The 27,665-nt window shown below is 42.1% G+C and overlaps 1 protein-coding gene across 4 annotated transcripts; it reads right to left on the bottom strand.

Moving 5' to 3' along the window:
- Positions 1–58: 58 nt before the first annotated feature.
- MMP25 (matrix metallopeptidase 25) lies at positions 59–25,700 on the bottom strand. Of its 4 annotated transcripts, XM_039330472.1 has the most exons (11): positions 25,575–25,683; positions 24,760–24,963; positions 17,830–17,962; positions 14,640–14,778; positions 12,578–12,873; positions 12,294–12,467; positions 11,349–11,451; positions 7,788–7,870; positions 6,867–7,019; positions 3,058–3,318; positions 59–1,122 (listed from the first exon to the last, which is right to left on the bottom strand). In XM_039330472.1, exons 2-11 carry the CDS (start codon positions 24,805–24,807, stop codon positions 875–877), a joined length of 1,638 nt encoding a protein of 545 aa, XP_039186406.1. In that variant the 5' UTR covers positions 24,808–24,963; positions 25,575–25,683; the 3' UTR covers positions 59–874. The 4 variants fall into 4 exon arrangements, with proteins under 4 accessions (XP_039186406.1, XP_039186405.1, XP_039186407.1 ...); XM_039330471.1 differs by lacking the exon at positions 24,760–24,963 and having other exon boundaries at positions 25,575–25,695; XM_039330473.1 differs by lacking the exons at positions 24,760–24,963; positions 25,575–25,683 and adding an exon at positions 23,315–23,344.
- Positions 25,701–27,665: the final 1,965 nt, after the last annotated feature.

Here is a 27,665-nt window from a genome sequence, read left to right as displayed (position 1 = left end):
TTTCAAAGTCTTAGTTTTGTCTTAGGAGATGAGACCAAACAGCAATAGCAAGTCAGGATGGTTTTCTTCTGGGTTTTATTATTAAAATATGACGCATTTCTTCCTGGCTACTCTGCTCTTCCCTCCCCTCATCTCCAAGCAGATTTTAAATCATATTAAATTAACTTCCTTCAATGTTCTTGGGCTCTTCTCTTATAAGCTAAGCTCTGGACCTAAAATTTTTGAATCCTATACACTCCCAAATGGTGTTCATCCCACAAAGTCAAATGTACACAGACCATAATTGCCAGTACATAATATGACAATGACAGCAGCCATGCGGATGAGTTACTTTCCTGAGATATTCCTCAACCCTGGTTTTCTCACATTCTCCTTATTTATATGTGGATGTATTCACAGGTTAGACTTACTTTTCCAAAGGGTGGGTTTTTTTCCCTGTCTCCTACCTCTAGTGACATCCTGAAGACAAATCTGAGCTTAAACCTTATCTGCTTTCCACTCAGAGAAAGCACAAAGGGTATCACGTAATTTATGGTTAATCTGAGCTTTTTGGTACGTGACAGAATCAGAAAGATCAGCACCCCTGAGCACGCGCAGAAAGCATTTCCTTCGCCCCTGAGAAATGATATAATCACACATTCAGGATTAAGATCCAGGACTTCCATGTTAGTTTTAAGACTAAGCACTTCTTTTTCAGAAACTGAGCATGAGAGCAAAATTGCCAAGCCAGTATTGAATACTGAGAGCACCAAAAGAATAAAAGGAAAAGTATCCAGCACCTTTTGCTAGGGAATACCATATATCCCCCCCCCACTGTTTTGTTTTCTCTTCTCTTTATAATGTAAAGTGCATAGTTGTGTAGCTAACCTAGCAATCACCATATAATCCAAAGCAGAATTAAGATCCAAGCTGTGAAGGAGTTTTTGTTTTGTCCATTTGTCCCACAGAGGCATAGACCGTCCTCCCCTCTCTGCCCAGTTCTTGGTCCTTTGGGGGGAACCGTGGTAGGATCTGAGCAAAACATCAGGTCACGGGGAATGGAGCGTGGATGGGCTGAATCGGCCTCTACACTGCCACCTTTAAAGCGCCAGTAGTGAGTATCCTTGAAGAAATATATAAGGCCTGCAAGGGAAAGAAGAACGAATGGATGGATGGATGGATGGATGAATGAATGAATGAATGAATATGACATTTATTTTGTCCCTGAATTTGGAAGAACCCAGCTGAAGTGAACAATGCCTGAGATTACTATGGTAAGTGGCTCCATTACTTTACTGTGGAAATAAATGCATCTGGATTTTACTGTGTTAAAAGTACCTTGGCTATTTTTGAGACCACTTTTTTCCCCACCACTTTTAACTTGTAGTAGATGCATATTTTAGTAGAAAGAGAGGAAGACTTTTTCAGCTTGGAAGATGATTTAAAGAAAATTGAATGAATTTTAAGGGGCTGAAAAGATAAACAATCCTAGGGGAGTTTGGTAATATACTTTAAAATATGTATATGACTGTGACATAAATTACTTAACTAAAATGGGAATGAGAAGGATATCAGAATACAGAACAATTCCTCACATCACTGGCATTTTAAAGGAAAGTGATGGACAGAAAAAAATGCCTATAGGGCAGGAGTCTGCAACCTTGGCAATGTTAAGACTTGTGGACTTCAACTCCCAGAATTCCCTAGCCAGCACATGTTGGCTGGGGAATTCTGGGAGTTGAAGTCCACAAGTCTTAACATTGCCAAGGTTGGAGAGCCCTGCTATAGGCCCAGCAGTCTCACTTCTGAACATCCTTTGATGTTTAACAATAAACTTGCTATATTGCTTAAATGCTAGGAATTCTCAGATATAGACTTTTGTTCATTTGACTTAGAGGTTGTCCTCCCCCTTGTGATTTCCTATTTTACTATCGCTTTTCTATTTTGTTGAAGTTGGTTAACTGGATGTATATTTAAATATGGCCTGCTTTTTTTCTACGAATTTATTTTCAAAGATGAGCCTCAGTATCTGCAAGTTATTCTCGGCATTGTTGGGAGAATGGTTAAGTCAAAGACTCAATACAGGCAGTCCTCGACTTATGACCGCAACTGAGCTCAACATTTCCTTTGCTAATCAAGACAGTTGTTAAGTGAATTTTGCCCCATTTTACAACCTTTCTTGCCACAGTGGTTAAGTGAATCACTGTAGTTATTACGTTAGTTACAGTTAAGTTGTTAAGTGAATCTGGTTGTCAGAAGGTCACAACGGAGATCACGTGACTCCAGGACACTGCAACCATCATAAATATGAATCAGTTGCCAAGCGTCTGAATTTTGATCACATGACCCTGGGGACGCTGCAACGGTTGTATGTGTGAAAAATAGTTACAAGTCACTTTTTTCAGTGGTGCTGTACCTTCAAACGGTCACTAAAAGAATGGTTGTAAGTTGAGGACCACCTCAGTACCAAAATCTGCATAGTTCAGTGCTTTGATATGTGGGAACTGCACTGCGCATTTCTGCAACTGGGTGTCACTAAATAATTATTGGGGGAAAAAAACTAATGTCTGGAACAGGCTTGTTGGAGACTCCTTACAACAGCAGTCCCTAACCTTTCCACCTTGGTATACCAGCCTGGTGCAGGGTGAGGGGGGCGTGTGAGTGGCAGATGCATGCATACACACAGAGCTCCAATAGTGCGAGTGGCGGGCGCACACACCCTCCACTCAAGCAAATGGAGCCTTGCACGTGAGTGGTGGTGCTTGCACAAAGCTCTGCTCACTCAAGTGGAGGGTGCTTGTGCTCGCGCGCAAAACCTCACTCGCATGAACGAAAAATGCTCGCATGTGGAACTTTGCATGCAAGCACAAGCACCCTCTGCTCGCCAAGAGGAGCCCATCGCTAGCTTGGCTCGTATTCAAACAGGCCACGGCCTGGTAGTGGGCCACAGTCCTACAGTATTGTATGCCTTAGTTTGGTGTTTTTCACCCTCAGCAACTTTAAGTTGCTGGCTGGGGAATTCTGGGAGTTGAAGTCCACACATCTTAAAGTTGCTGCATTTGAGAAAGGAGAACATACCATCATTCCAATGGGTGATGTCATCCAGCTCAGAAGGGACTCCTTTCCAGAGGCTGACCGGTTTGGGATATCCCGGTTCCACGTGGCCCAGCTGATCATCATAGCGCCAGTAGCGGTTCTTCTCTAAGAGATACGTCTTACCATTGTGAGGCCAAACAAACACAGCCCCAACTACGGTGCCAGGAGGGAGTCCCAGATTGGATGTGGGGCGGGGATAACCATGATTGACTTGAGTGTCAGAAAAAACCCAGTAGTAGGGTCCTGCAAAGAGGAGGAAGCAAGAAATTAATTCTGTAGAAGAGAGGCAAATTCAATTCCATAAATAATTTCTGTTGGGGCCATATGCATTTGATCCATATTTTCCAGATATGAATCAGATATTTTCAAAATCTAATACCTAGCCCCCAAATCTATCTATCTATCTATCTATCTATCTATCTATCTATCTATCTATCTATCTATCTATCTATCTATCTATCTATCTATCTATCTATCATCTATCATCTATCTTCATCATCATCATCTTTTAATCTATCATCTATCTATCTATCTTCATCATCATCATCATCTTTTAATCTATCATTTATCTATCTTCATCATAATTTATCCATCATCTGTCTGTCTATCTATCATCATCTGTAATCTATCTATCATCATCTCCCTGGAAAAGCAGAGATATTGGTATAAATACAAAAAGCAAGCTAGTTAGAGCAATAGTCTTCCCTATAATGATGTATGGGAGTGAGAGTTGGACATTAAGAATGGCTGATCAAAGATGAATTGATCTTTGAACTGTAGTGCTGGTGTAAATTACTGTGTAAACCATGGACAGCAGAGCAACCAACACAAAGGTGCTGAATCATATAAAACCAGACACATTAGGAACCAAGCTCACAAGACTAAATCTGATTTACTTTGTTCACGTCATGCAAACAAAGTCATTGGAGAAGCCAATGATGCTAGGAATGGTTAGTGGAACAAGAACAAGGGGCAAGCAAAGAGCTTGCTGGCTTGGAACCATTGTAACCAATACAAAGATGAACATCCAACAACTGAAAGAAGCTGTGCTTGACAGGTTAGCATGGAGAGCATTTGCCTAGAAAGCACTCGCCAAAAGTCGGACACAACTGGTTAAAACAACAACATATGTATCTCCCATATATCAAATATCTATCTAACTTCCAAATTTCATAAGCTGCCCAGAGGCACTACTGTATCTGTGAGTTGGCCAGGTATATAAATTTGTTTAGTAAATAAATATATATATATAAAATCTATGTTGGCTAATTGATAGGCACGGTGAATTAATGTGTTTGTCAAAGCTGATTCGGCTTCATCATTGCCTGCACCTGATTTCAGTTCACAGTTTGCCAAACAGAAATGGGAGGGGTTTTTTTTCTGTAAATTCCTAGGGAATGGGGAAGGCTAAGAAACGCACAAGAACCCTCTGTTGCCTGTGCAATGTTATCCCCCAAGTCAAGTTCCGAGAACTTTTCAAATACTGCATTCAATTGGTGGACAAGGAATTATAGGTGGCCCAGGGATGAAAAGGGGTTTTTACTTATGTTGGTTTTCACAGGAAAACCTCAGAATTGACTTTGCTTCTGCTGTACCTAGATGGATCTTTCAATAAAGTTTTACTCTTGGTGTCTATGGAGATTCTCAGTCATCCAGGTCATAGTTATCCCAAAGATGCTTTTTTCACGAGGCAACTGGACTTTCTTGTTTCTCTTTGAAGATGTTTCACTTCTCATCCAAGAAGCTTCTTCAGCTCTGACTGGATGGTGGGGACTGGAAGGATTTATACCCCTTGCAGACAGCTGATCGTTTGCATTCTTTTAGAGAGACGTTGAAGCCACCTGGAGGTTTATCTATGTCAGTGGTGGCAAACCTATGGCAGGGATGCCAGAGGCGGCACTCAGAGCCCTCTCTGTGGGCACGTACGCCATCACTCCAGTCCTAGGCCTTCAGCTGGGTTTTATAAAACCTTTTTGCTTTAGACCTCAGCCGCCATGTTCCAAAAAAAAGAAGGTTCACTCAATTTCAACTTCTCGCGGAAAAAAAAAAGATCTTGCAAAGTTGGAATTGATTGATTGAACTGTTTAGTCCCACCCAGTCTGCCGTTACCACCGCAGCCACGCCCACCCAATTGGCCATGCCCAGCCAATGGGCCACACCCACCCGGCACTCGATGATGCATAAGTGGGTTTTGGGTTGCAGTTTGGGCACTCAGTCTCTAAAAGGTTCACCATCACTGATCTATGTCGTCAGGCCATCTACGTCAAAGTTGAACAACCTTCTCTCAGCAGAAGGGGAGGGATATGACATCATCTACACAATCCTTTCAGCAGTTCCAAGAAGGCTCCATGCCCATTTGCACTACTCAAGTGACCCTGACGACACAGATAAACCTCCAGGTGGCCTCAACCACTCTCTAAAAGAATGCAAACGACCAGCTGTTTGCAAAGAATATAAATCTTTTTATTCCCCACCATTCAGCCAGAACTAAAGAAACTTTTTGGATGAGAAGCAAAACGTCTTCAAAGAAAAAAACAAGAAAGTCCAGTTGCCTCGTGAAAAAACACCTTGGAGATTTTACTCTTTGTAAACTCTTTGGACCAGGAGTTCCTAATTTTTTTGAATATGCCAAACAGGACAACTGACAGTATTATGCTTCCACTTGTTTAGAAGTGAACTTGTTTCTTGCTCCCTCTCTCCTTCTGAGTTAGCCATAAAGCTACACAGAAGTCTGTTCCTCAAGAATTCTGCCTTATGGTGTGATCCACACTGGATTTTTGCAGTCTCTCGTGATGGTCTAGGATGGTCTAGGGAAGCAACCTTGGCTCTTTTATGACTCTTGGACTTCAACTCCCAGAATTCCTGAGCCAGCCATGCTGAGGGAAAAGGGAAAGGTTTCCAAGCTGAGCCATGCTGGCTCAGGAATTCTGGGAGTTGAAATCCACGAGTCATAAAAGAGCCAAGGTTGCCTTACCCCTGGTCTAGGAGGTGCTCATTTTTAGGTGTGTAATATGCTGTTTGATTTATATCAAAGAAGCTGCTTCTTCGAACTTCAGATCTAGGTGGTGCGTGTATGTGTGGTGCACATCTAGCTACTCCAAAGCTACACTCTCCTAGAGGAGTCATATCTCCAGAGCTACTCCAGGGGAAGGTGGGAAATGAAGTCGGCAGTCCCAGGAGGGAGGGGCTGCTTTGCAAAGAGACAGGAGCTTGGAATGTCTGGTAGGCAGGAAGAGGGCAAAGACGGACCCTCCCTAGCAGTTCACAGAATATGTATTTATGCAAATAGTTGTTTTAGTCTGGCAAGATTCTAATAAAGAAATTCTCAACAGAAAAGAATATTTATAGTTCAGGGTTGAATTATGGGCTCTTGGGTGCTTTCTGAGCTTGGTTGTTTTCTTGCAGACATTTCATTACCAAACTAAATATCATCATCAGTGTTAGCCACTTGTATATAAACAAAGCACTGATGATGTTATCTACTTGGGTAACAAAACATCTGCAAGAAAACAACCAAGCTCAAAGAGCATGAAGGACCCCACAGTAAAGAAACTATTCAGAAGTAAGTCCATGTGTCGTTCTTGGTTTGTTGGACCTGACAGTGAATGATTTACACATTCCTGGATTCTGACTTGCAGATTAATTGAAAGACCTCGGCCTTTAAGATTTTCCTCTAAAATCTTGATTTTAAGCTGATTTTTCCTATTTTAGCCTCCTTTTGCATTAGTATAGACTCTTCTTCCGAATAAATCTGCCACACACACACCCCATTGCCACCTTGCCACACTCACCAATAAAGAACACAATCTGGCTGTCGTTGGCACGTTCGTATGCAGCATCAATTGTCTTAAAATCTGGGGGGAGTCCGTTCCAGAAGCGAAGAGTCTGGGCTGGCTCCATAGAAACCAGATTCTGGGATGGCTGTATCCTCCAAAAATGTCTCGCTGCAAAAAATTATGTGGCCACATTCATAGAAACCAAAGTGGATGGGGGCAGCTCCCCGTTCCCTTTTAAACCTCCCAATCTCTCAAAATAATAATAAAAAAGACTGCATTGCCAAAAACCAATGGAGAGAAAGTAAGTAACACAAGTAAATTATGTAATTGTTTGCTGCAGTTTCCTGTCGCAGCAATCACTGTATTCCAGTTCCAAAAGTCCACACAACCAGTTATTATGGGTTTTCCCATTTTACAGATTGCTTTATGACCGATCACTTAGCAACCGCTGAAGTTACGACCAACCCAAAAAATGGGGACTTACAACCTGGATTCAAAATTCCAACAGTTGGGCCTCTCCGTGGTCATGTGATCAAACTTTGGCTGCTCAATAACACAGCTACATTAACAGCCGTCTGCAGCATCCTGCAGTCACATGACTCTGTTTCATGGCAGTTTTGCCAACAACCGGCATTTACTTCTAGTTTTTGACAAAACCACACCCATAGCAAATCAAAATTCAAGAACTGGCATATATTTGTAATGGTTGCAGCGTCCCAGGGTCACGTGATTGCAACCTTCCCAGCTGGCTTCTGACAAGCAAAGCCAATGGGTGAAGCTGGATTCAATTAACGACTATGTAATTCACTTAACAACCGTGGCCAAAAGAGTCATAAAACTGAGGGGGATTCACTTAACAGCTGCCTTGCTTACCAGCAAAAGTTCTGATCTAGTCATAAGTCAAGGACTATTTTTACGCTGCCCTGCTTGACTTACCTTTAAAGAAGAAAACTTCACCACGAATGTTAGCAATAGCATCAAACCCAGTTTTGCAACGTTCAGATGCTGGCAAGGAAGGCCTGGAAAGGAGAGAGAATTAATATGAAGACCAGTTAATTCATTGGGGTTAGGTTGAGACCACCAGGATAAAATATGGCCAGTGATTTTAAAACCAAACTTGGCTTTCCTCTTTAACACTGGATGTTTCTAAACTGATCCCAATAAACAAGATGACAAAGCTATTTTGTTCCCCTTGTTAATGGATTTCTTTATGGTAGGAAGAAAAAGAAATAGGGGAAACAGTGGGAAGACGAGGGGCAGTTACCAATGGAAATCAACAATGCTGCCTTCCATGCTAAATTCCATGCATGAAGCCTGAGGGCGCACAATAAAAGCCTTGTCTGGAATTCCCCTGTGCCTCACTTCCTCCTCCCCCTCCTCCATTGTATCCCATAATAGATATGCATATCAATCTTCCTCTCCCTGGACTTTGCATGAGATCATTATAGTTACCCCTCCTGTTCTTGATTCCTGCTGGTGCAATTGACAAATCCCAATTGCACCAACAGGAAAAAAATCAGCAGTCTGTTCCCTGCTGAACCTCACACACCCACACAACACATACACACCCATAAGCAGCCAAGGTGCCCTCATGACCTCTGCACTGCTGACCTAAGATAGAAGATGATTCTTAGGGTTTGGGAAAGCAGCAAAAAAAAAGTCCCCAGGGATAGAGGAACAAAAAATTATTTTTTTAAAAAAAAAACAAGTAGCACAAGAGTTTTTTTTTTTTTTGGGTAGCTACTTAAATACCAGAGTACCAGCTGCTAAATGCCTTCAGAATGGGACAACTCTGGCTGCCAATTCACCATGGCCAACTCACTTTGGCCAGCTCGCCATGGGACAATTTGCAGCGGGAAAACTTGCCGCAGGCCAGTTCAACGATTTTATTTCATTATTTAAAATAATTTTAAAAGTTATTAAATGATTTTAATGTTTGCCATTGCCATTTCATTTTGTCCCTCCTTTTGTGTGCTTTCTTTAATGATGCTATTTCACCATTTCTTTGATATTAAATAACTTTTGTCCCACAGTAAGTTGGCCATGGTGAACTATCCCATGGCGAGTTGGGTGTGGTGAGTTGGCCGTGCTGAATTAGCTGTGGTGAGTTGGCCGTGGCGAATTGTCCTAGACCAGTGGTTCTCAACCTTTTTAATGCCACGACCCCCAACCGGTCGTAAGTCGAGGACTACTCCACTGGTGCAGCACCGTTTGCAGAATGGGACTTTTGGCGGGCTCAGCAGGGCAGAGACAGCCTGGACAATTCCTATTGGCTTTTGAAAGCCAATAGAATTAGACTCTGTTCAAGAGAGTCTATTCTGTTGGCTTTCAAAAGCCAATAGAATAAAAGGGAGTAGCACAGCTAAGGAAAAGGGGGAAAAAATGGCGGACTGCGTTGTTTGGCGACCCCCGTGAAATGGTCGTTCGACCCCAAATGGGGTCCTGACCCACAGGTTGAGAACCACTGTCTAGAACCAATGCCTTAACTACTCATATTGTCTAGTAGGTTGCTCATTGGCTGTGGTTCTAGATATCAAAAATATAGATCCTTCATTTTCTACTCATCAAAAAGACACACTCCTGTTCATTAAGCGTTTTTTTCTTTTCTTTTCCTGGGTTCCTGGCCATTCCCAGTTGGTTCTTCTAGGCCAGGGCTTTCAACCTTTTCACAGATTGTACCGCTTTTCGGACATGACAATATTCGAGTTTCACCAGTGCTTAGCAAGGTGTGATGACCAAAAAAAAAAAAAAAAAGGAAAAAAGTACCAGTTTTAATTTCTTCAGAGGTGGTTCCTTTACTGAATCACTTTTCCTTTACACTGACGAATATATAATAAATTTATCCATATTTATTAATATGCACCACTTCCTTGGTGGTCAGGTGGCTGGTTGGCTCTTTTTTCTCTCTCCCTCTCCTCTCTCTTTCTTTCACAGTCTCTGCTCCCTCATTGATCCCTCTGTTTGTCTCACAGAAGCCTCTCCTCTTCTCCCTCTTCTTTCTCTGTCACCTTCTCTTTCCCCATTATCTTTTTTTCCCTCTCCCGCCAAAACCTCCTCTCCTCTCTCCCCCCCCCTCCTCCTTTTCTCTTCCTGGTGCACAACTCTCTGGGGCTCAGGGAGAGCTTTAGCATCAGTCACTCCCCCAGTCTCACTCCCCCATGCAGTCACCCACTCTCTGTCTGCGTGGGCCGATCCTGGGGCCTCTGCCGAGCCCAGGCAGCCCTGTCAGCTGACTCTCTCACTCCAAGGCCTATCTGCTGCTCCTGGTGATAGCAGAGGCTGCCGGAAGCACTGATCAGCTGGAGCTGCGTGCACCAATCCAGGGACCCTCAGCAGAGCCTCAACAACACCGCAGCTCCAGATGACTCTCTGCCCAAAGACTGCATGTGGCTGCCAGCCACCCCCAAAGCCACTGGAAGCACCAATCAGCTAGAGCCACGTGAGGCGATCCTGGGCCCTTAGCAGGCCTTTGTGGCACTGCCGCCACTTCAGCTCATGCCCCCGCTACACTTGTTTAGGTCCCATACCACCTGCCAGGTGCCGAGGTACCACCCGTGGTACGCACACCACCAGTTGAAAAATCCTGTTCTAGGCTGCTATTTCAGTTGGCATTAGTGTGGTCCTTTAAATCTAAACCTAGGTTGTGCTCTTCATCAGCTGCCATTGAGGTAGCCAGTGGCCGCGTTGGATGATATCGTCCCATAAGACTTTCAAGATCAAGTGGTTCCTCACTAAGAAGCAGAAGCAGAACTGTCCCATTCCACAGTGGATTCGCATGAAAACTGGCAATAAGATCAGGTACAATTCCAAGAGGTAGCATTGGAGAAGGACCAAGCTGGAACAACTGCAACTGCAACCTTCACCCTGTCTGTCTGTCAGTTGGTTTTTATGCCCCAGTATTAAGGGAGTTGCACCTGATTTTACAATCTTTTATGTCACCACAGTTGTTTAGTGACTCATGCAGTCATTCAGAAATCTGGCTTCCTCCATTGACTTTTCTTATCAGAAGCCAGCTGGGAAGGATGCAAATGGCCATCACAAGACCCCAGGACCAGTGGCGGGATTCAAATATGTGAACAACCAGTTCTCTGTGTGGATACTGTTTCCAGAAGTCCATTCTGGGCCTGGGCAACAAAAAATTAGCTACCAATTCTGTTGAGGTAGTGCGAACTGGCTGAATCCCACCACTGCCCAGAATACTGCAACTATTGTAAATACCTACTGGTTGCCAAGCACCCAAATTTTGATCACGTGACCATGGGAGCACTGCAATGGTTATAAGTAGAAGGACCAATTATAAGTCACTTTTTTCAGTGCTGTTGCAACTTTGAATGGTCACTAAATGGTTGTAAGTTGAGGACCACCTGCATTGAATTGTGCTCAGATTTGGCTCAGTGGCTGTCATTCTATGGAAAGGACTCTTGTTGCATCACAGTTACAAGAGCCAATGAGGAAAGGGAGAATTAGTAGGCTCAACCAATCAGAAAAGAGGCTCACTTTTCTTTCGGCTTGTCTGGTGGTAGGTCTGGGATCGGGGGTGCTGTGGGAACCGGTGGCACTGGAATGTCTTGATCTGGATATGAACTATGATGCCGCCTACCTACAAACAGGAGAGAAATAATGAGGTGGCCACAGATCAAATGGACTAACAGACGGTATGAGATATTTCCTGACATGAGAAAGGAGAAGGAATGTTCTGTTGCTAAGTGAAAGTGAGTTTGTCCCATTTTACGACTTTTCTTGCCACAGTTGCTAAGTGAATCACTGCAGTTGGTACATTAGTAACACGGTTGTTAATTGAATCCTAGCTTCCCCATTGACTTTGCTGGTCAGAAGGTCGTAAAAGAAGATCACGTGATCCCGGGACACTGCAACTGTCATAAATATGAGGCAGCTGCCAAGCATCTGAATTTTGATCACATGACCACGGTGGTGCTACAATGAACATAAGAGTGAAAAACGGTCATAAATCACCTTTTTCAGTGACATTGTAACTTTGAACAGTCACTAAATGAACTGTTGTAAGTCAAGGACTACGTCTATATATCAAAAGATGAAAGAAAAGAACAACTTCCTCAAATTCAATCTTAGTAGCTTGTTGTGTACAACATCCATGCTCCCTAATCATCGTGGTCATTGCAAAGCACGAGAGGAAAGCAATACAGAAACGGTGGTTGGTACAAGTAAAATATCTCAGGAAGTAGAAGAAATACGAGTCAAGGTGGAAAGAAAGAGGGTAGCATTAAAGAATTGTGTTTTTGTAAACTTGTTTTGTACAACATCCATGGTTCCTAATCATTTGCAGAGCACAAGAGAAAGCAATAGAGAAACAGTGATTGGTACATGTAAAATGCTCCAGAAGGAGGAGAAGTATCAATCAAGGCAGAAAGAAAGAGGATGGCATTAAAGAATTGCGTTTTTGGTAAGACCAAAACCTCTCACCATAGATTTGTTGAATTCCCATGGCGTCATCTGTGGAAAGTTGATAGAGGTGGGGCAAACCGACAGGACCTTGGTAATATGGCATCATGATGGACTCTTTAACAGAAGAGTGAGTCAGTCCCAAGGCATGGCCAAACTCATGCACTGCTACAGCAAATAGATCTGTGCCACGATCTGAAATCAGGAGAAAAAGGACATTTTAGTCAAGATTTGAGGTTCTTTGGACAATATTTTTAGCAGATTCTGAAGTCCGGTAATGTGGTGTGTCATAATTCTGAAGATACCTGGTGATTCGTTCTGTGGGTCATAAATCCAGGTCTCTTCATTATCAAAATGGGTATTGCCTGAAATGGGATGTTCTCCAGGGAAGAAGGCATGGGCCAGGGTGCCTCCAGGCCCATCAAAGGGGTATGGGTCGTCATGATAAGAGGCCGTAAAATCCACCACAATGTCCGCTTGCTGAGAAGACACTTCTTTGAAGGTCAAGGTTGAAGAATTGCTCCAAGCTCGAAAAGCGTAGAAAATGAGATTCCGGACATGATTGTGGGACAGTTGCGAGGAATGAGGGAAGGAATGGATGCTGGTGTGGGAAACAAAGAATAGAAAGAAAGAATAAGGCAGTGGCTCCCAACCTTTTCTATACCCTGCACCGCTAGAACTCTTCTGATATATTCTCACACCCCTTACAAAAGTTCAAAATAATGACAACGAATTATACATATACACTATAATTTTTAAAACCCAAGTTTTTGCACCCCCTGGAATATTGTCTCACACCCCCAGGGGGTGTGAACACCCTGGTTGAGAACCCCTTGGAATAAGGTAAGGCCAGATGAGTCTCGATGGATGAGGGTATAACAAAGTCCTATGTGGTTCACTATCTTGTTTTGCAAGATGTCCAACCAAAGACTTACTGGAAGCCCACAAACAGGATGTGTAGGCAATATCCTCTTACAGGATACATTTGTTCCCAGCTTGTGATATTCAGTGTCACAAGAAAAAAAGAATAATGAAAATTAATTACAGATGGCAAAGTGAATAAAGGTGCAGGAACAAGAGAGACATAAGGAAAAAATGAAACAGAAGCAGTAAATTGTAGTAGCTTTTTTCCAAATGGGAGCAACGGCTATGATAGAGTATAGGTAGTTCTCAACTTATAGACATTCATCTAGTGACTGTTTGAAGTTACAATGGCATGGAAAAAAGTGACTTATGACCATTTAACACTTACGACCATTGCAGCATTCCTGTGGTCACGTGATCAGAATTTGGAGTCTTGGCATTTGGCTCACATTTATGACGGCTGCAATGTCCTGGGTCACTTTTTTGCAACCGTCCGACAAGCAAAGTCCATGGGGAAACCAGATTCACTTAATAACCGTGTTACTAACTTAACAACTGCAGTGATCCATTTAGCAATGGGGACTAGAAGGGTCGTAAAATGGAGCAAAACTCACTTATCTTGCTCAGCAGTGGAAATTTTGGGCTCAGTTGCGCTTGTAAGTCAGGGGTCTTCAAGCTTGGCAACTTTAAGACTTGTGGACTTCAACTCCCAGAATTCCTCAGCCAGCTGGATGAGGAATTCTGGGAATTGAAGTCCACAAGTCTTAAAGCTGCCAAGTTTCAAGACCCTTGTCGTGGGTCAAGGACTACCTGTAACTCCATCAGTTGCCCAGTCAGTAAGTTATGTAATAAGAAGTAGATAACAAAATTCAGTAGAGAAGAAATTAACAAGAGAGTATTCAGGTAGTCCTCAACTTATGTTCAGTCGCTTGGCAACCGTTTGAAGTTATAGTGGACCCTCTCAAAAGCTATTTGCAAAGTTCCAATGGCTGCTGCTTTCCATGATCACATGACTGCATTTTGGGTGCTTGGCAAGCAGTCTGCATCTACAGCCATTTGCAATGTCCTGCAGTCACATGATCACTATTTACAACACTTTTGCCCCAAAATGGCTTTTATTTCTGTTTTTCAGCCAAACACCCCATAGCAAACAATGAGTTTGCTTAAAAATCACATTGTTCACTTAATGACCATGGATTTACTTAATGACCACTGCAAAACAGCTCATAAAATCGGGTTGGTCACATGATTGATCTGCTTTATGTCCGTCACTACTTACAAAGTAGTGGGCAGGCTTCATTACGGTCGTAAGCCGGGGATGACCTGCACACCGTAAGTATAATTCTTCAATTTAGAGGAGATGCTGAATTATGATTCTTATGAGAACTGGAAGTCAGAACACAAATCACAGGAAGACAAAAACCACAGCAAAGAAGATGTGGTTAGCTTAACTCCGCATTCGCAGGATTCCTCCTTCAAAAGAAAGGGGATTATTAGACTTACTGCCATGTCAAGTCGGTCTTTTTCCAGGCAGTTTCACTGAGAGCATAGCGTTTCTTCCTACGTCGCATCAACTCCGAGGTGCCAATGAAATCAGGGAGAGAGCAGCGAGGCCTGTCCATCATTTTCAAAGTCTCATGATCTGCAAAAGAGAGAGGAATTTCCATGTTTTGATTTTAATTCAAGGTCCCTTTCTCTGCTCCCATCTGAAATTACAATTTGCCCTCGACTTACGACCAGAACTGAGCCCATTTCTGTTGCTATGCAAGACAGTTGATAAGTGAATTTTACCCCACTTTACGACCCTTCTTGCCACAGTTGTTAAGTGAATCATTGCAGTTGTTAAGTTAGTAACACGGTTGTTAAGTGAATCTGGCTTCTTCATTGACTTTGCTTGTCAGAAGGTCACAAAAAGGGATCATATGACCCGGGGATACAGTATTTTAATTGTCAAAAATACAAGCCAGTTGCCAAGCGCCCAGATTTTGATCATGTGACCTTAGGGATGCTGCAACCTCAAAAATTACTTTTTTTCTGCGCTGGTATCATGTTGAACAGTCACTAAACCATTATCTTGAAGTAAGATGGGGGTGGCTTATATGTTTTATAAAGACCTAACTAAATAAATAAACGGTTGTAAGTCGAGGACTACCTGTATAGCTCCTGTATGTGAGAATATTTAAAAGACACTTGCTTGGACTCTAGTATCAGTATCTCCAATCCTAAACCAGTGCAAATAGGTGATGGTCAGGCCACAAATATTGCTTTTAATAGATGGTGTCACAACCTACATCAAATTTGGAACTATTGAAGAACATCTTGAGCCATGAAAAGGAATATCATTCAGAAAATTGGCATAAATTAAGAGAAGCCAGGGAGCACAGATCAGGAGGATAGGCCTTGGAGGCTCTATTTATCCCAGTTTACTAGCAAGAAGCATGATGTGACTCCATCAGAATGCATCTAGGGTTACCAGACCTCTGAACAGGCCAAGGAAGACAGGGAACATTGGAAAGGAGGACACACACTAATTAGTTTAATTTTCTTGGTATTTGCAACAAAAATTATAGTGAAAAACTACAAAACAAAAGTAATTAGGCATGCAGTTGGTCCTTGACTTATGACAGTAATGGAGCCTGTACATCATGGTTGTAAGTCACGATAGTTGTAAAACAGATTGTTCACATGACAGAACCAATTTTATTTTCCTTTTTGCGGCAGTCGTTAAGCAAACGACTTAACGTTAAAAGTAAATGGCAGTTTTGGCAAAACCATTGTAAAACACAGTCACATGACCACAGGATGCTGCAAACAGCAGTAAATATGGCCTAGTTACCAAGTGCTTCAGGTTTGGTCACATGATCTGGAGGACAACCGTTGGAAATTTGAATCAGCAGGCCCACAGATAGGTCCATTGTAACTTTGAAGGGTGACTAAGTGACCAATTGTAAGTTGAGAACTACTGTACTTGCACATGAATATGAAATTACTTTTTCTAGCCTCAGAAAAATTTGCTTTTTCAAGTGCAATTATTTTTCCAAGAAATCTTTATATCAACACTGCTAACATCGGATGTTTTTGCATTGACAACAAAGAGAAATGTAGCCATCTTTTACCTTTTGCTTTTACAGTTAGATGATGCTGGGAGAGGGGATGTGAACAAGAGTCCAGCTAGACATAATAACACTAGACCTAGCCGAGAAAACAAGGTTATTGTAACCAGAGCTGATAAGGACTTGGCAGGGCTGGAGAACTGGAGAGGAGACCTGCCTTCAAGCTAATTGGGGAATGTGATTTATGACTGTAAATTGAAGGAGGGAATTGTGCTTTGATACTAGGTGCTCAGGGGAGGGGAATTAAATTTTTGGCTTCAATTATGCAGTGCCGAAGTTATGCTACTCAAAACAAAGATTCTTTAAGGTAAACAATGCCTCCAAGTTCTTTTGAAGAGTCTCATCTGTCGGAACCATGACACTTTACTTTCAAAAACATGTGCTAACAATAATATCAAATTGATGACGACATACTTTTCAAATTTCATCCTAAAAAAATACAGCAAATCATATGATCTGTAGATTATAGCAATAATAAATTTGACTGGTTGGCTTTAAGCCAATTGCTGGAGTCACAAAATCAATGAAATGACAAATAACTTAGGGTGTTGAGTCTGTTGGGAAAGAATGAAGCAACAATTTATGTCACAATATAGTTGTCCTCGACTTACGACTGTAATTGAACAAGGAATTACGGTTATAAGTCATACTGGTCGTTAAGTGGGTCATCACACGAGAGAGCTGTTTTTACCATGTTTGTGGTGGTCATTAAGTGAATGCTGTGGTCATTAAACAAACCCATTGTTTCCAATGGATGGTTTTTGCCAGAAACAGGAAGTAAATACTGGTTTCCAGCAAAAATGTCATAAATCATGATCACACAATCACAGGATGCTGCAAACAGTCATAAATTCAGGGGGAAGACTGGCAATCCGGAACTTCAAATGCAGATTGTGAGTACCTTTTGGGGGTGGAATCTGTCATTACTTTGAATTGTTGCTAAGTGACTGGTCATTAAGTGAGGACAACTTTACATGAAAATTTGAATGTCTACTTTTATTAAAACAGTCCAGAACACACACACTCACACATCCACAAAAATAATACTTAAAAAGCTGTTGGATGGAAAACTAGAGTTTAGTGCAGGGGCCCCCAACTTTTTGGGAACCAGGGACCGGTTATGTGGAGAGAGATTTTTCCGCAGACTGGAGGGGGCATGGTTTTGTGTGCTGCCTGCATCCTGTGGATGGGGCTTTCCTGGACTGGTTGCTGGCATGTTACGGCCTAGTACTGATCCAGCAGGGTGACCCCTGGTCTAATAGTTAAGGCACCAGACTAGAAAGCAGGAGACCACATGTTCTAGTCCCACCTTAGGCATGAAAGCAAGCTGGGTGATCTTGGGCCAGTCATTTATTTTCAACCCAACCCACCTCACAGGGTTGTTGTTGTGGGAAAAATAGGAGGAGGAAGATGTGCTAGATATGTTTGCCAATTTGTGTTATTTGTAAAAATAATACAGGTGAGACATAAATAAAAAAATAATAAAAACTTGAGGGCAAAAAGAGGACATGTCCTCCTTTGTTGGCTGTCTAGTAATCCTACATTCATGCCAGCATCCTTCAGTGGACAAAGACACCTACCCAGTTTCCCAGTTACAGGCAGACCTGCAAACCTTTGCATTGTTTTAACAGCAGCAGATAACTCCTTTTGGCTTTGAAGAGTTGCTGCTCTGGGATCCGGTGGGGGAAGGTAGCCATAGCGCATCAGCCATTCCTGTGAGGACACAATTCACATGGTACATCAAGTCAGCAGACAGGCAGAGATGGCAGGATAGTGCTTTTTGTGAGCAGAGCCCCTCAGCCTTGGTTAGCCACAGGAATTCAGAAATTGTTTTCCTTCACTTAACATAGAGACACAGTTACTGGGGAAGGTTTGCTTGCCTGAACCCAAAATGGGGCAGCTCTACAAAGAACAAGGTGAATGGGTTGACACATTACAGGTATTCCTCGGCTTATTTAGTGCAGGGGTCTTCATACTTGGCCCTTTTATGACTTGTGGACTTCAACTCCAAGAATTCCTCAGCCAGGCACACTGGCTGAGGAATTCTGGGAGTTGAAGTCCACAAGTCATAAAAGGGCCAAGTTTGAAGACCCCTGGTTTAGTGACTGCTCAAAGTTACAATGGCACTGAAAAAAGGACTTATGACCATTTTTCACACTTACGACCGTTGCAGCATCCCCATGGTCATGTGATCAGCATTTAGATTCTTGGCAACTGACTCAATTATGATGGTTGCAGTGTCCCAGAGTCATGTGATCACCTTTTGTGACCTTCTGACAAAGCAAAATCAATAGGAAAGTCAGATTCATTTAACAACGGCCTTACTAAACCTAAGAACTGCAGTGATTCCCTTAACAATTGTGGCAAGAAAGGCTGCAAAATGGGGCAAAACTCAGTTAACTGTCTTGCTTAGCAGCAGAAATTTTGCGTTCAATTGTGATCGTAAGCCAAGGACTTATCTGTACACCAGGGCACAATCTGTTTAATAGTAGCTTATTGATTAAAACACCCCCCCCCCGAGTTCAACCAACAGGCTAAGTGAAAATGAAGCAAACCACACCAGCTAGGTCAGGGGTAGGCAACCTTGGCTCTTTTACGACTCGTGTCATTCCCAGAATTCCTGTGCCAGCATGGCTCAGCTTGGAAACCTCTCCCTTTCCCCTCATCATGGCTGGCTCAGGAATTCTGGGAGTTGAAGTCCACGAGTCATAAAAGAGCTAAGGTTGCCTACCCCTGACCTAGGTTCATACAACACTGTAAGCCATAACGCAGTTTGCTTTTGGGGGTGTGAACCTTCCCCTGTGATCTGTAAACCCTGCTTAAGGTCAAGCAGGTTGTGTGAGCCCAGTCAATTGTAAAATCTAATTAGGGCATATTATATAAACATAACTATTATATCGTGGCACAGTACAAGTAGTCCTTGTTTAGGAACCCAATTTGGAACTGGTAAATCAGTTGTTAAGTGAAGTGGCCATTGAATGAAACTGTGACTGTGCTTACAATCTTTCTTCAACTTTCCTTTGCTTTATAGATCTGCAAAAATTGTAAATGTGAGGACTGACCATAAAGTTACTTTTTTCATCACTGTCATAACTGGGAATGGTTGCTGTAGGTCAGGCATGTCAAACTGCCGGCCCACGGGCCGGATGATTGGCTAACAAATAATAGGTTATTCTTCTCCAGTTGAGCAAGCTCCCAGTGCCATGGATCTACAATTCCCTGTATCTACAATACAGTTCTTGGCTCGCATGCTAGCTATGCATTTTGGGAGTTGCAGTTCCAACCTATCTGGAGCATGCTCAGTTGAAGCAAGCTGCTCTAGGGGAATTCAAGCCAAAAAATCCCCAAAGGAGCATCTTGTTCTTGTTTGTACTACGTCTTTCTGTTCTCACCTGGGGATTCCCTTTTGAGGCTGTGCTAGGACAGCAGTTTTTCTCCCCAGCTGCCTGGAGGGCTGTCTCTCAGGAGGATTCATCACTGCTTCTCCTTCCATTTCTCTAGATTAGAGCAATGGTTCCTCCTTCTTTACGAAGAACTGAGAACTGAGATGCAGAACCATGGAGGGGAAGCCTTAAAATGGCTTCCCGTTTGCTTTGGGACAGAAATGGCTTCTGCTGATGCCTTCAACTTTCAGAAGAATCCAGATGAGCTGTTCCTCAAAGCCTCTTTCCATCATTAAGGAACAGAAAGCAAGAGCATTCTGTAAGACAGCGTTTCTCAATCTCAACAACTTTAAAATGCGTGGACTATAACTCTCATGGTTCCCCAGCCAGCATAGGTTTAAACATAGGTCAAAAACATCATAAACTATGGTCATGTGACTCTGGGGCTCTGCAAACAGCTGTAAATCTCAACTGGTGATTTGACTGGGTAGAAAAAAAGAATAAAAGTGCAGTCAACTCTTACATCCAAAGTGGTTTGCATATTACATCACAAACCATAGTAATAAGTGCTAAAAAGCACCTTTGGGACAATGCTTTAGCTATAGGTAATAATCCCAGATATAGAGGACAACTCACTTGCAGTTGGAGGTAATTCTCTGCCTGCATCTCTCTCTATGACCAGCAGACAGCACTCTAGGAAGTAAGGAACTTAGAGGCAACTCTAGCCAAACCCCAATAGTGGAAGTATGTCACACATAGAAGGAAATACCATGCTCAAAGAAAGAAGCAGCATACAACTAACAAACCCCTCCTGCCCAATCCATCCCAACCAGAAACAGCCCCACTAAAACTGAGCAATTGATTTCTCCCCTAGGTGGAAACACGCAGAGTCACAACCTCTCCCTCAAAGAAAACATGCAGAAAACATGCCTAGCAAAGAAACAACTTCAAATATCCCTAAAAAAGTCACATCAACAAACACACCAGAGATAAACAGAAAAGCACCCCAGACTGCAGCCCCCCCCAAAGGAAGGCGAGTGTTGGTAATAGGAGATTCTATCCTCAAAGGAACGGAATCATCCATCTGCAGACCAGACATACAATCCAGAGAGGTATGTTGTGTCCCTGGAGCAAAAATTAAAGATGTGGCTGAGAATCTAACCAAAATAATTAGGCCTACTGATTACTACTCTTTCCTCTTCCTCCACATTGGGACGAATGACACAACAGAGAACCTGAGTACAATAGTGAGAGACTGCAAACAATTGGGCAATAAAGTTAAGAAGCTAGGAACACAAGTAGTGTTCTCATCTGTACTCCAACGAAAGGCTATCACCCATTGAGGGGAAAAAAGAATTCTAGAAATAAACCATTGGCTAAAGGATTGGTGTCGCCAAGAAAACTTTGGTTTCCTGGATCATGGACTGCATTTCCAATGTGAAGGACTCCTGGCAAGGAATGGGCTGTACCTCACAAAAACAGGGGGAAATGTACTCAGAAAAAGACTGGCCCAATTCATCAGGAGGGCTTTAAACTAAAATTGAGGGGGGAGGGTGACCAATCTTTAGAATCTCTAGAACCCAAAACTAATCATAAATCCCAAGAAAACAAATCAAACCATGAGATAGGCAGAGACGAGAAAAAAGAAAAACCCAAACAACAATCAGGAGATGCAGGAAACATGCCCACAAACAGGTATAAAGTCTTAAATGCTTATATACAAATGCTCAAAGCTTGGGGAACAAACAGGACGAACTAGAAGCAATAGTAACGAGGGAGGGTATGACATAGTTGGCATTACAGAAATCTGGTAGGATGAAACCCATGAATGGATTGGACTAATGAATGGATACAAATTATTTTTTTAAAAAAAACAGGTCTACAAAAAGAGGAGGGGGAGTTGCACTATATGTAAGAGAACACAACATATCTACAGAAATGCACATGATCCAAGATACAATCTCTCCAGAATGTATATGGGTCAATATAAAAGAGAAAAAAAGTGACATTACCTTAGGTGTATATTACAGGCCACCCAACCACTCAGAAGAAATATAGGTTCTCCTGCTTGAGCAGGGGGCTGGACTAGAAGACCTTCAAGGTCCCTTTCAGCTCTATTCTATTCTAAGTGGCTCTGAACAGCTTTTGAGTGAGTTTAATACATTCCCAATTTACCACAGCCCCTTGGCCCGTTGAAAGCCTCCTTTGTCTGACTCCATGGAGGCTTCTGCAGAATTCAAGAGCCGCCCCCTGGTTTCTCGAGACCTCCGTGACCTCACTACAACCACCCTTTTGCCTCAGTTTCCAGGACGGGTCAATTTCCCCCAATGTATCTTACCCATTGATGTATAACATCCATACACATGGCCCCTGCTGTTTGCAGCTGGTTGGGTTAGTTGTCTTTTTTTAAAAAAAAGAAAGAAAGAAAAGGTCAAGCAGCTAGTCAACATTACTTTCCACTGGAAGGAAAGACAGAAATGCAGCTGCAATTATTGGGAAAAATGGTCCAAGCCTGGAAATACTGGATTTTTTCCAAAGATACTAATTTTTTGAATGGCCTCTTCTCAAAGAAGGGAAAAATGTGAAGGAAATGAGGCACAGGACAGAGAGGCTGAGATTTTAGGAGTGTCAGGTAAGATAAGATAAGATAAGATAACCTTTATTTTTCCATCCTGGTTGCAGAACAAAAAAACCAACAGCTCTAAAGTATGTTATTAATCTTTCATAGAAGGCACTTTTGAAACACTTGCAGTATTTATTGCTCTTGTCCTCCAAATAGATTTGAAAGCTGGGCTGCCTTTTTCCCTGTTTCACAGTGAGGAGAGTAGAACAGAAGGTCTCTTTTAAAGCATATAAAACAGGATCATAAGTATTTATTTATCCAATTTCTTCTTTCAACTTGTATTCAGTGATGAGCAGCTCCTGAATTATTCCAAGCTGCATCTTTCAGGAGATTTTTTTTTTTAAAGTGAATTCTGCAAATTCATTAGGTATTGTGGGAGGAAACCATAGATTTCAGTGACTAAATATGTTTTATTAACCCAAAGTAAAACTCTTTATCCCTAGTTTAGCCACCCTCCATTCCTGCTAAATTAAGTACGCTGCAAAATTGATAGCGCTTCTACAGAGAATTGCTTCTTCAAGCAAGTGAGCCAAATTATACATTAAGAGAAACAGCAATCAACTCAGCTTGAAGCTACTTCAGTTTTAGCAGCAGAGGAAGGGAAAGGAATTTCATTCTAGCTATGGAGTCTGTGGAATAGCTCAGGCACCAAGCAGCAGGCATATTTCCACATTGTAAATAAATGCTAGTTGCCAAGCACCTGGATTTTCAATAAAAGGTGAAACATTTATATGATCTGAAGAGAAACCAAGCACCTGAATTTTGACCTCGGGACCGTGGGGATGCTGCAAGATTTTACGTGCAAGCACTAGTCATAAGTCATTTTTTTCAGTACCATTGTAACTTTGAATGGTCGCTAAACAAATGATTGTAAGTTGAAGACCTACTTGTAGCTTACTCTACTTTTTCATAAGAACAGAAAATGAGATACATTTAAAGACACCAAAATATAGTAGCAATAAAACATTGGATTTCTGAATGGCGGTAGAATTAAGGCAGTAGAAATATTATTATTATTATTATTATTATTATTATTATTATTATTATTATTATTATTACCGTATATTCTGGCATATAAGACGACTTTTGAGAGCGTTGAAACAGGCGCCGAACTCGGGGGTCATCTTATACGCCGAGTCGTCTTATATGCCAGAAATAAAGTAGTTTCTGGTGTATAAGACGACTTTCTAGGCATGCGACTTGGCGTCGATCGTCTTATACGCCGGAAATATCAGTAGTTTCCGACGTACAAGATGACTTTCTAGGCATGCGACTCGGCGTCGATTGTCTTGCGACCCCGGCGTCGAACTCGGGGGTCGTCTTGTATGCCGGAATATACGGTATTATTATTATGGATCATTGCACAGTCAGCCAGATGTTCAGACTGGATTTGGCATTTTGTCTACCCATCGAGTCCTTCCCAAGGACCTGGCATAGGCAGATGTGGATGTTTGATGGTATTACAGATATCGTTGTAAGTTGGAAGCAGTTCCTAGTAAGGCCGCCTTTTGCAATTGACTAATGGCAAATTTGTCAATACCAATGGTGTTCAAATGGTGCTCCAGTTGTTTTGGGATTGCACCCAAGGCGCCTATTACTGTTGCTAATACCCTTGCTGACTTTTGCCAGAATCTTTCTATTTCTATTTGTAGGTTTTTGTATTTTGTTGTTGTTGTTGCTGTTGTTGTTGTTGTTATTATTATTATTATTATCTTCATCATCATCCCAGGTCCTTGATAAGGACTTGATAGGTAGACAAAAATGCCAAATCCACTCTAAACATCTGGCTGACTGTGCAATGAATAATAATAATAATAATAATGATGATGATGATGATGATGATGATGATGCCTTGGGTGCAATCCCAAAACAACTGGAGCACCACTTGAACACCATTGGTATTGACAAATTTGCCATTAGTCAATTGCAAAAGGCGGCCTTACTAGGAACTGCTTCCATCTTGCGACGATATCTGTAATACCATCAAACATTCACATCTGCCTATCCCAGGTCCTTGGGAAGGACTCGATAGATAGACAAAATGCCAAATCCAGTCTGAACATCTGGCTGACTGTGCGATGATCAATAATAATAATAATAAAGTTGGAGCTGAGCTGAAATGTCACAAAGCATGTGGTGGCTTAGAGCCTTGTAACCCATTCAGTGTTTCCAAGTGATGGCAAGGGCACAATGTATGCTTTCTAAAATTTTTCACAAAATCCTTTTACCTTTATTAGTTGCTTAGCAAACAAGAGTTTCAAGAATCACCATTCCCCATGATCAAAATTAGTGCCTGAGCGAGGATCAGAACTGCTCAAGAACCAAATATGCCATCAGGAAAAAGATGAGGGCAATTTTCACAGGCGAAAGGGTTTGTTCAAAGAATTCCACAAATTCCCACTGTGGGAATTTGGGAGCCTAACAAATGTCTCCTCCCCGTGGCCAAAATCTGGAAGTCAGCAAATCCCAAATCTGAAAGGCAGCTTGGTTCTGAATCGACTTACATTGTTAGGCAGCTCGTTGGGGAGCTTCCACAACATTTCAAAAACCATAGTTTGTTAAATTTTTGAATAAATTGCAGCTGGCTCATGCAAGATGCTAAGTCGGGATCAAACCACATCCTCTTAAGGTTTCGTGTGTTTGTAAATCACATTTGCAGATGTGAAACACTCTGTAAATGCTTCAGGTATTTCCAAACCCTGCCAGTACTGAAAAAACAGATGCATATACTGCTGAATCTCATTATGATGCTCTGGACAACGAGAAAGAGGATCAAAAAGATCTGTAAATCTGATAATATATTACTGCTCTCAGGGCCCCCAGTTTCCCACAATTTATTACCTAGTTACAGGGGGAGAGAAAGAGGAAAGAAACTGATGCTAGGGATCAATGATTTCCTGCCTGTGGGCAGCCTGTAACTTGAAACTCCAAGGAGTCAATCTGATCTTTCTTGAAAGAGGAACAAAATGCTACAAAAGACACATGCACAACAAATCTGTGAATCCCATTCAGCCTTTATTATAATCCTCCCAGGTGAGTTATATTTATCTTGCAAGCTTTGTCTTTTCCTACCTCTCTTAATCCCAGGCACCAATTTCTTTCCCCAACTCATGATCTGTCCTCTCTGCCTTATAATAGCCTCCCAAAGTCCAATAATCTCCCCCCAAATAGTGTTCTCCTTCCTTCACATTCAGCCTTCTGCCCCCTCCCTTTGGGCAGGGGAAATGGGAAGAGATTATTCTCAATTACCCAACCGTTTATCCTAACTCTCTGGACCCTTCCCCACTTTTCCTGCTTTCTTGAGGGTATCTGTACTCACCAGCCCTTTTATCTTGTCTCGAGAACTAGATTGGGAACTAGATCGTAGGACTCTAGATGGTCCTGCCTTGATCTGAGGGATGTGGCAGAGCGATGCCAGGAAAATAAGCAATACAAGCATCTTGGCAGTGATCGTCTCCGGCACAGCTGAAATCCTATATAGTCTCTCTCCTCTCCCCCCACTTATCTCCCCTCCCCTCCTTCCTGTCTCTCTCTTCTCTCCGCCCTGCTGGTCAATTTAAGAGGGGATGTGGAAAATGGGATGAGAACCCCTCGGATTTTCTAGTCAGGGAGAACTGGTTGTAATGGAAAAAACTAATAATAATAATAATAATAATAATAATAATAATAATAATAATAATAAGTTGGAAGGGACCTTGGAGGTCATCAAGTCCAACCCCCTGCTCAGGCAGGTAACCCTATACCATTTTGGACAAATGGCTGTCCTGTTTCTTTTTAAACACTTCCAGTGTTGGAGCATTCACTGCTTCTGGAGGCAGGTTGTTCCACTGGTTAATTGTTCTAACTGTCAGGAAGTTTCTTCTTAGTTCTAGGTTGCTTCTCTCCTTGTTTAGTTTTCCATCCGTTGCTTCTTGTCCTGCCCTTAGGCACTTTGGAAAATAGCTTGACTCCCTCTTCTTTGTGGCAGCTAATTTCCAGGACAGGACAGCACAAGAAGCAATGGATGGAAACTAATCAAGGTTGATACAGAATTTACAGAGCTTGTAAGATGAAGCTGGTTGGTAGATTAATTGTCTGTTTATAGGGCAGAGCTCAGCAGATGAAACTTAGGTATGTTCACTACCTATTGAACTTCTGCCTGTCAGAAAGCTGGAAAGGGAGACAGAGGAAGATTTGAGAATCAGGACGAGTCCAGTTGTACCTTTTCAGGCAAACAAATACTATTAAAAGGCAAGTACACTACGTTTTCATAAAGTGTACTGATCTAAGGTACCACCAGACTGCTTTCGAATTTCGACTACCATAAACTCACACGGTTTTCCTCCTACAGGATTTATTAATACTTAAAATGTCTTATTAGGGACTTAACAGTTGAGTCAAAATTAATGCAGGATGTGAAAGAGAAGACTGCCAATCAAACTGCTGGGTTCTTGCTTCTGTAGCCTAAGTTGTGGGAGGAACGGGAGAAGGAAGCTGTTAACCTTAAACCAGCATTTCACCCATGGAGTCTGGTAAATCAGTTTACAACATCTTAATCTCCTTCCCCACCACCACCTTTATTCCTGACTTGGCTCATACATTGCACTAAGCCTTGTGCTAAATACTAAAAAGGGTTTTGATATGGTTCAAACTACATTTTTGGAGCACATTCTCAAAATACCTAGATTTTTTTACAACAGGGCTTCTTCATCCTAAGCTAAAGCAATGTTTCTCAACCTTGACAACTTGAAGATGGGTGGACTTCAACTCCCAGAATTCCCTGCCAGCATGGAGCACCCATTGACATTCTACACAAGAGAGGAATAAGAAATCTTCATTCCACAAACATATAGATGTTAAAAGAAAAGTGGAAAATTTAACAAATTAAAGCCACTGTCTGGCCCTATTTGGCTAAAATGAATTGAAATTTGGCCAGAGTGAATTGAAGAGACTTATCCTGTGTAGAGTGTCAATGGGTGCTCCATGCTGGCAGGGAATTCTGGGAGTTGAAGTCCACCTATCTTCAAACTTATCAAGGTTGAGAAACACTGCTCCTTTGAATACTTCACAAGTTATTTGGTCAACATCAGAGGTTGATCTTCCCAGCTTTGAAAGCTGCTAGATGCAACTGGGCATTAATTAATTGGAAAGCCATTAAATTCTGATCTGGAATCCCATGAAAACCCTTATGAGAAAGATAAAAGCAGCATTGTCAAATAGGCTCCACCCCTTTTTGGCATGTGGATGCTGTTTTTCACCAGTCTGTCACTCCTGCTGCTTAATCTTTGTAGGCTCGAGCTATTTGCTGATATTCTGTCTTAGTTGCGTACCCCTCTTTCCACTTTTTTTAATGACATTGGACTAATCCTAATTTGAAAATGGGGGAGATGTTTCATTGGAAGTCAAGCAATTAAGACCTTAATGCAACTGA

This window comes from Crotalus tigris, unplaced genomic scaffold, assembly GCF_016545835.1.
Source record: "Crotalus tigris isolate CLP2741 ecotype Arizona unplaced genomic scaffold, ASM1654583v1 scf7180000024427.8105951120:4207309, whole genome shotgun sequence".
Taxonomy (NCBI): Eukaryota; Metazoa; Chordata; class Lepidosauria; order Squamata; family Viperidae; genus Crotalus; species Crotalus tigris.
This window is presented reverse-complemented; position numbering and strand designations above follow the sequence as displayed.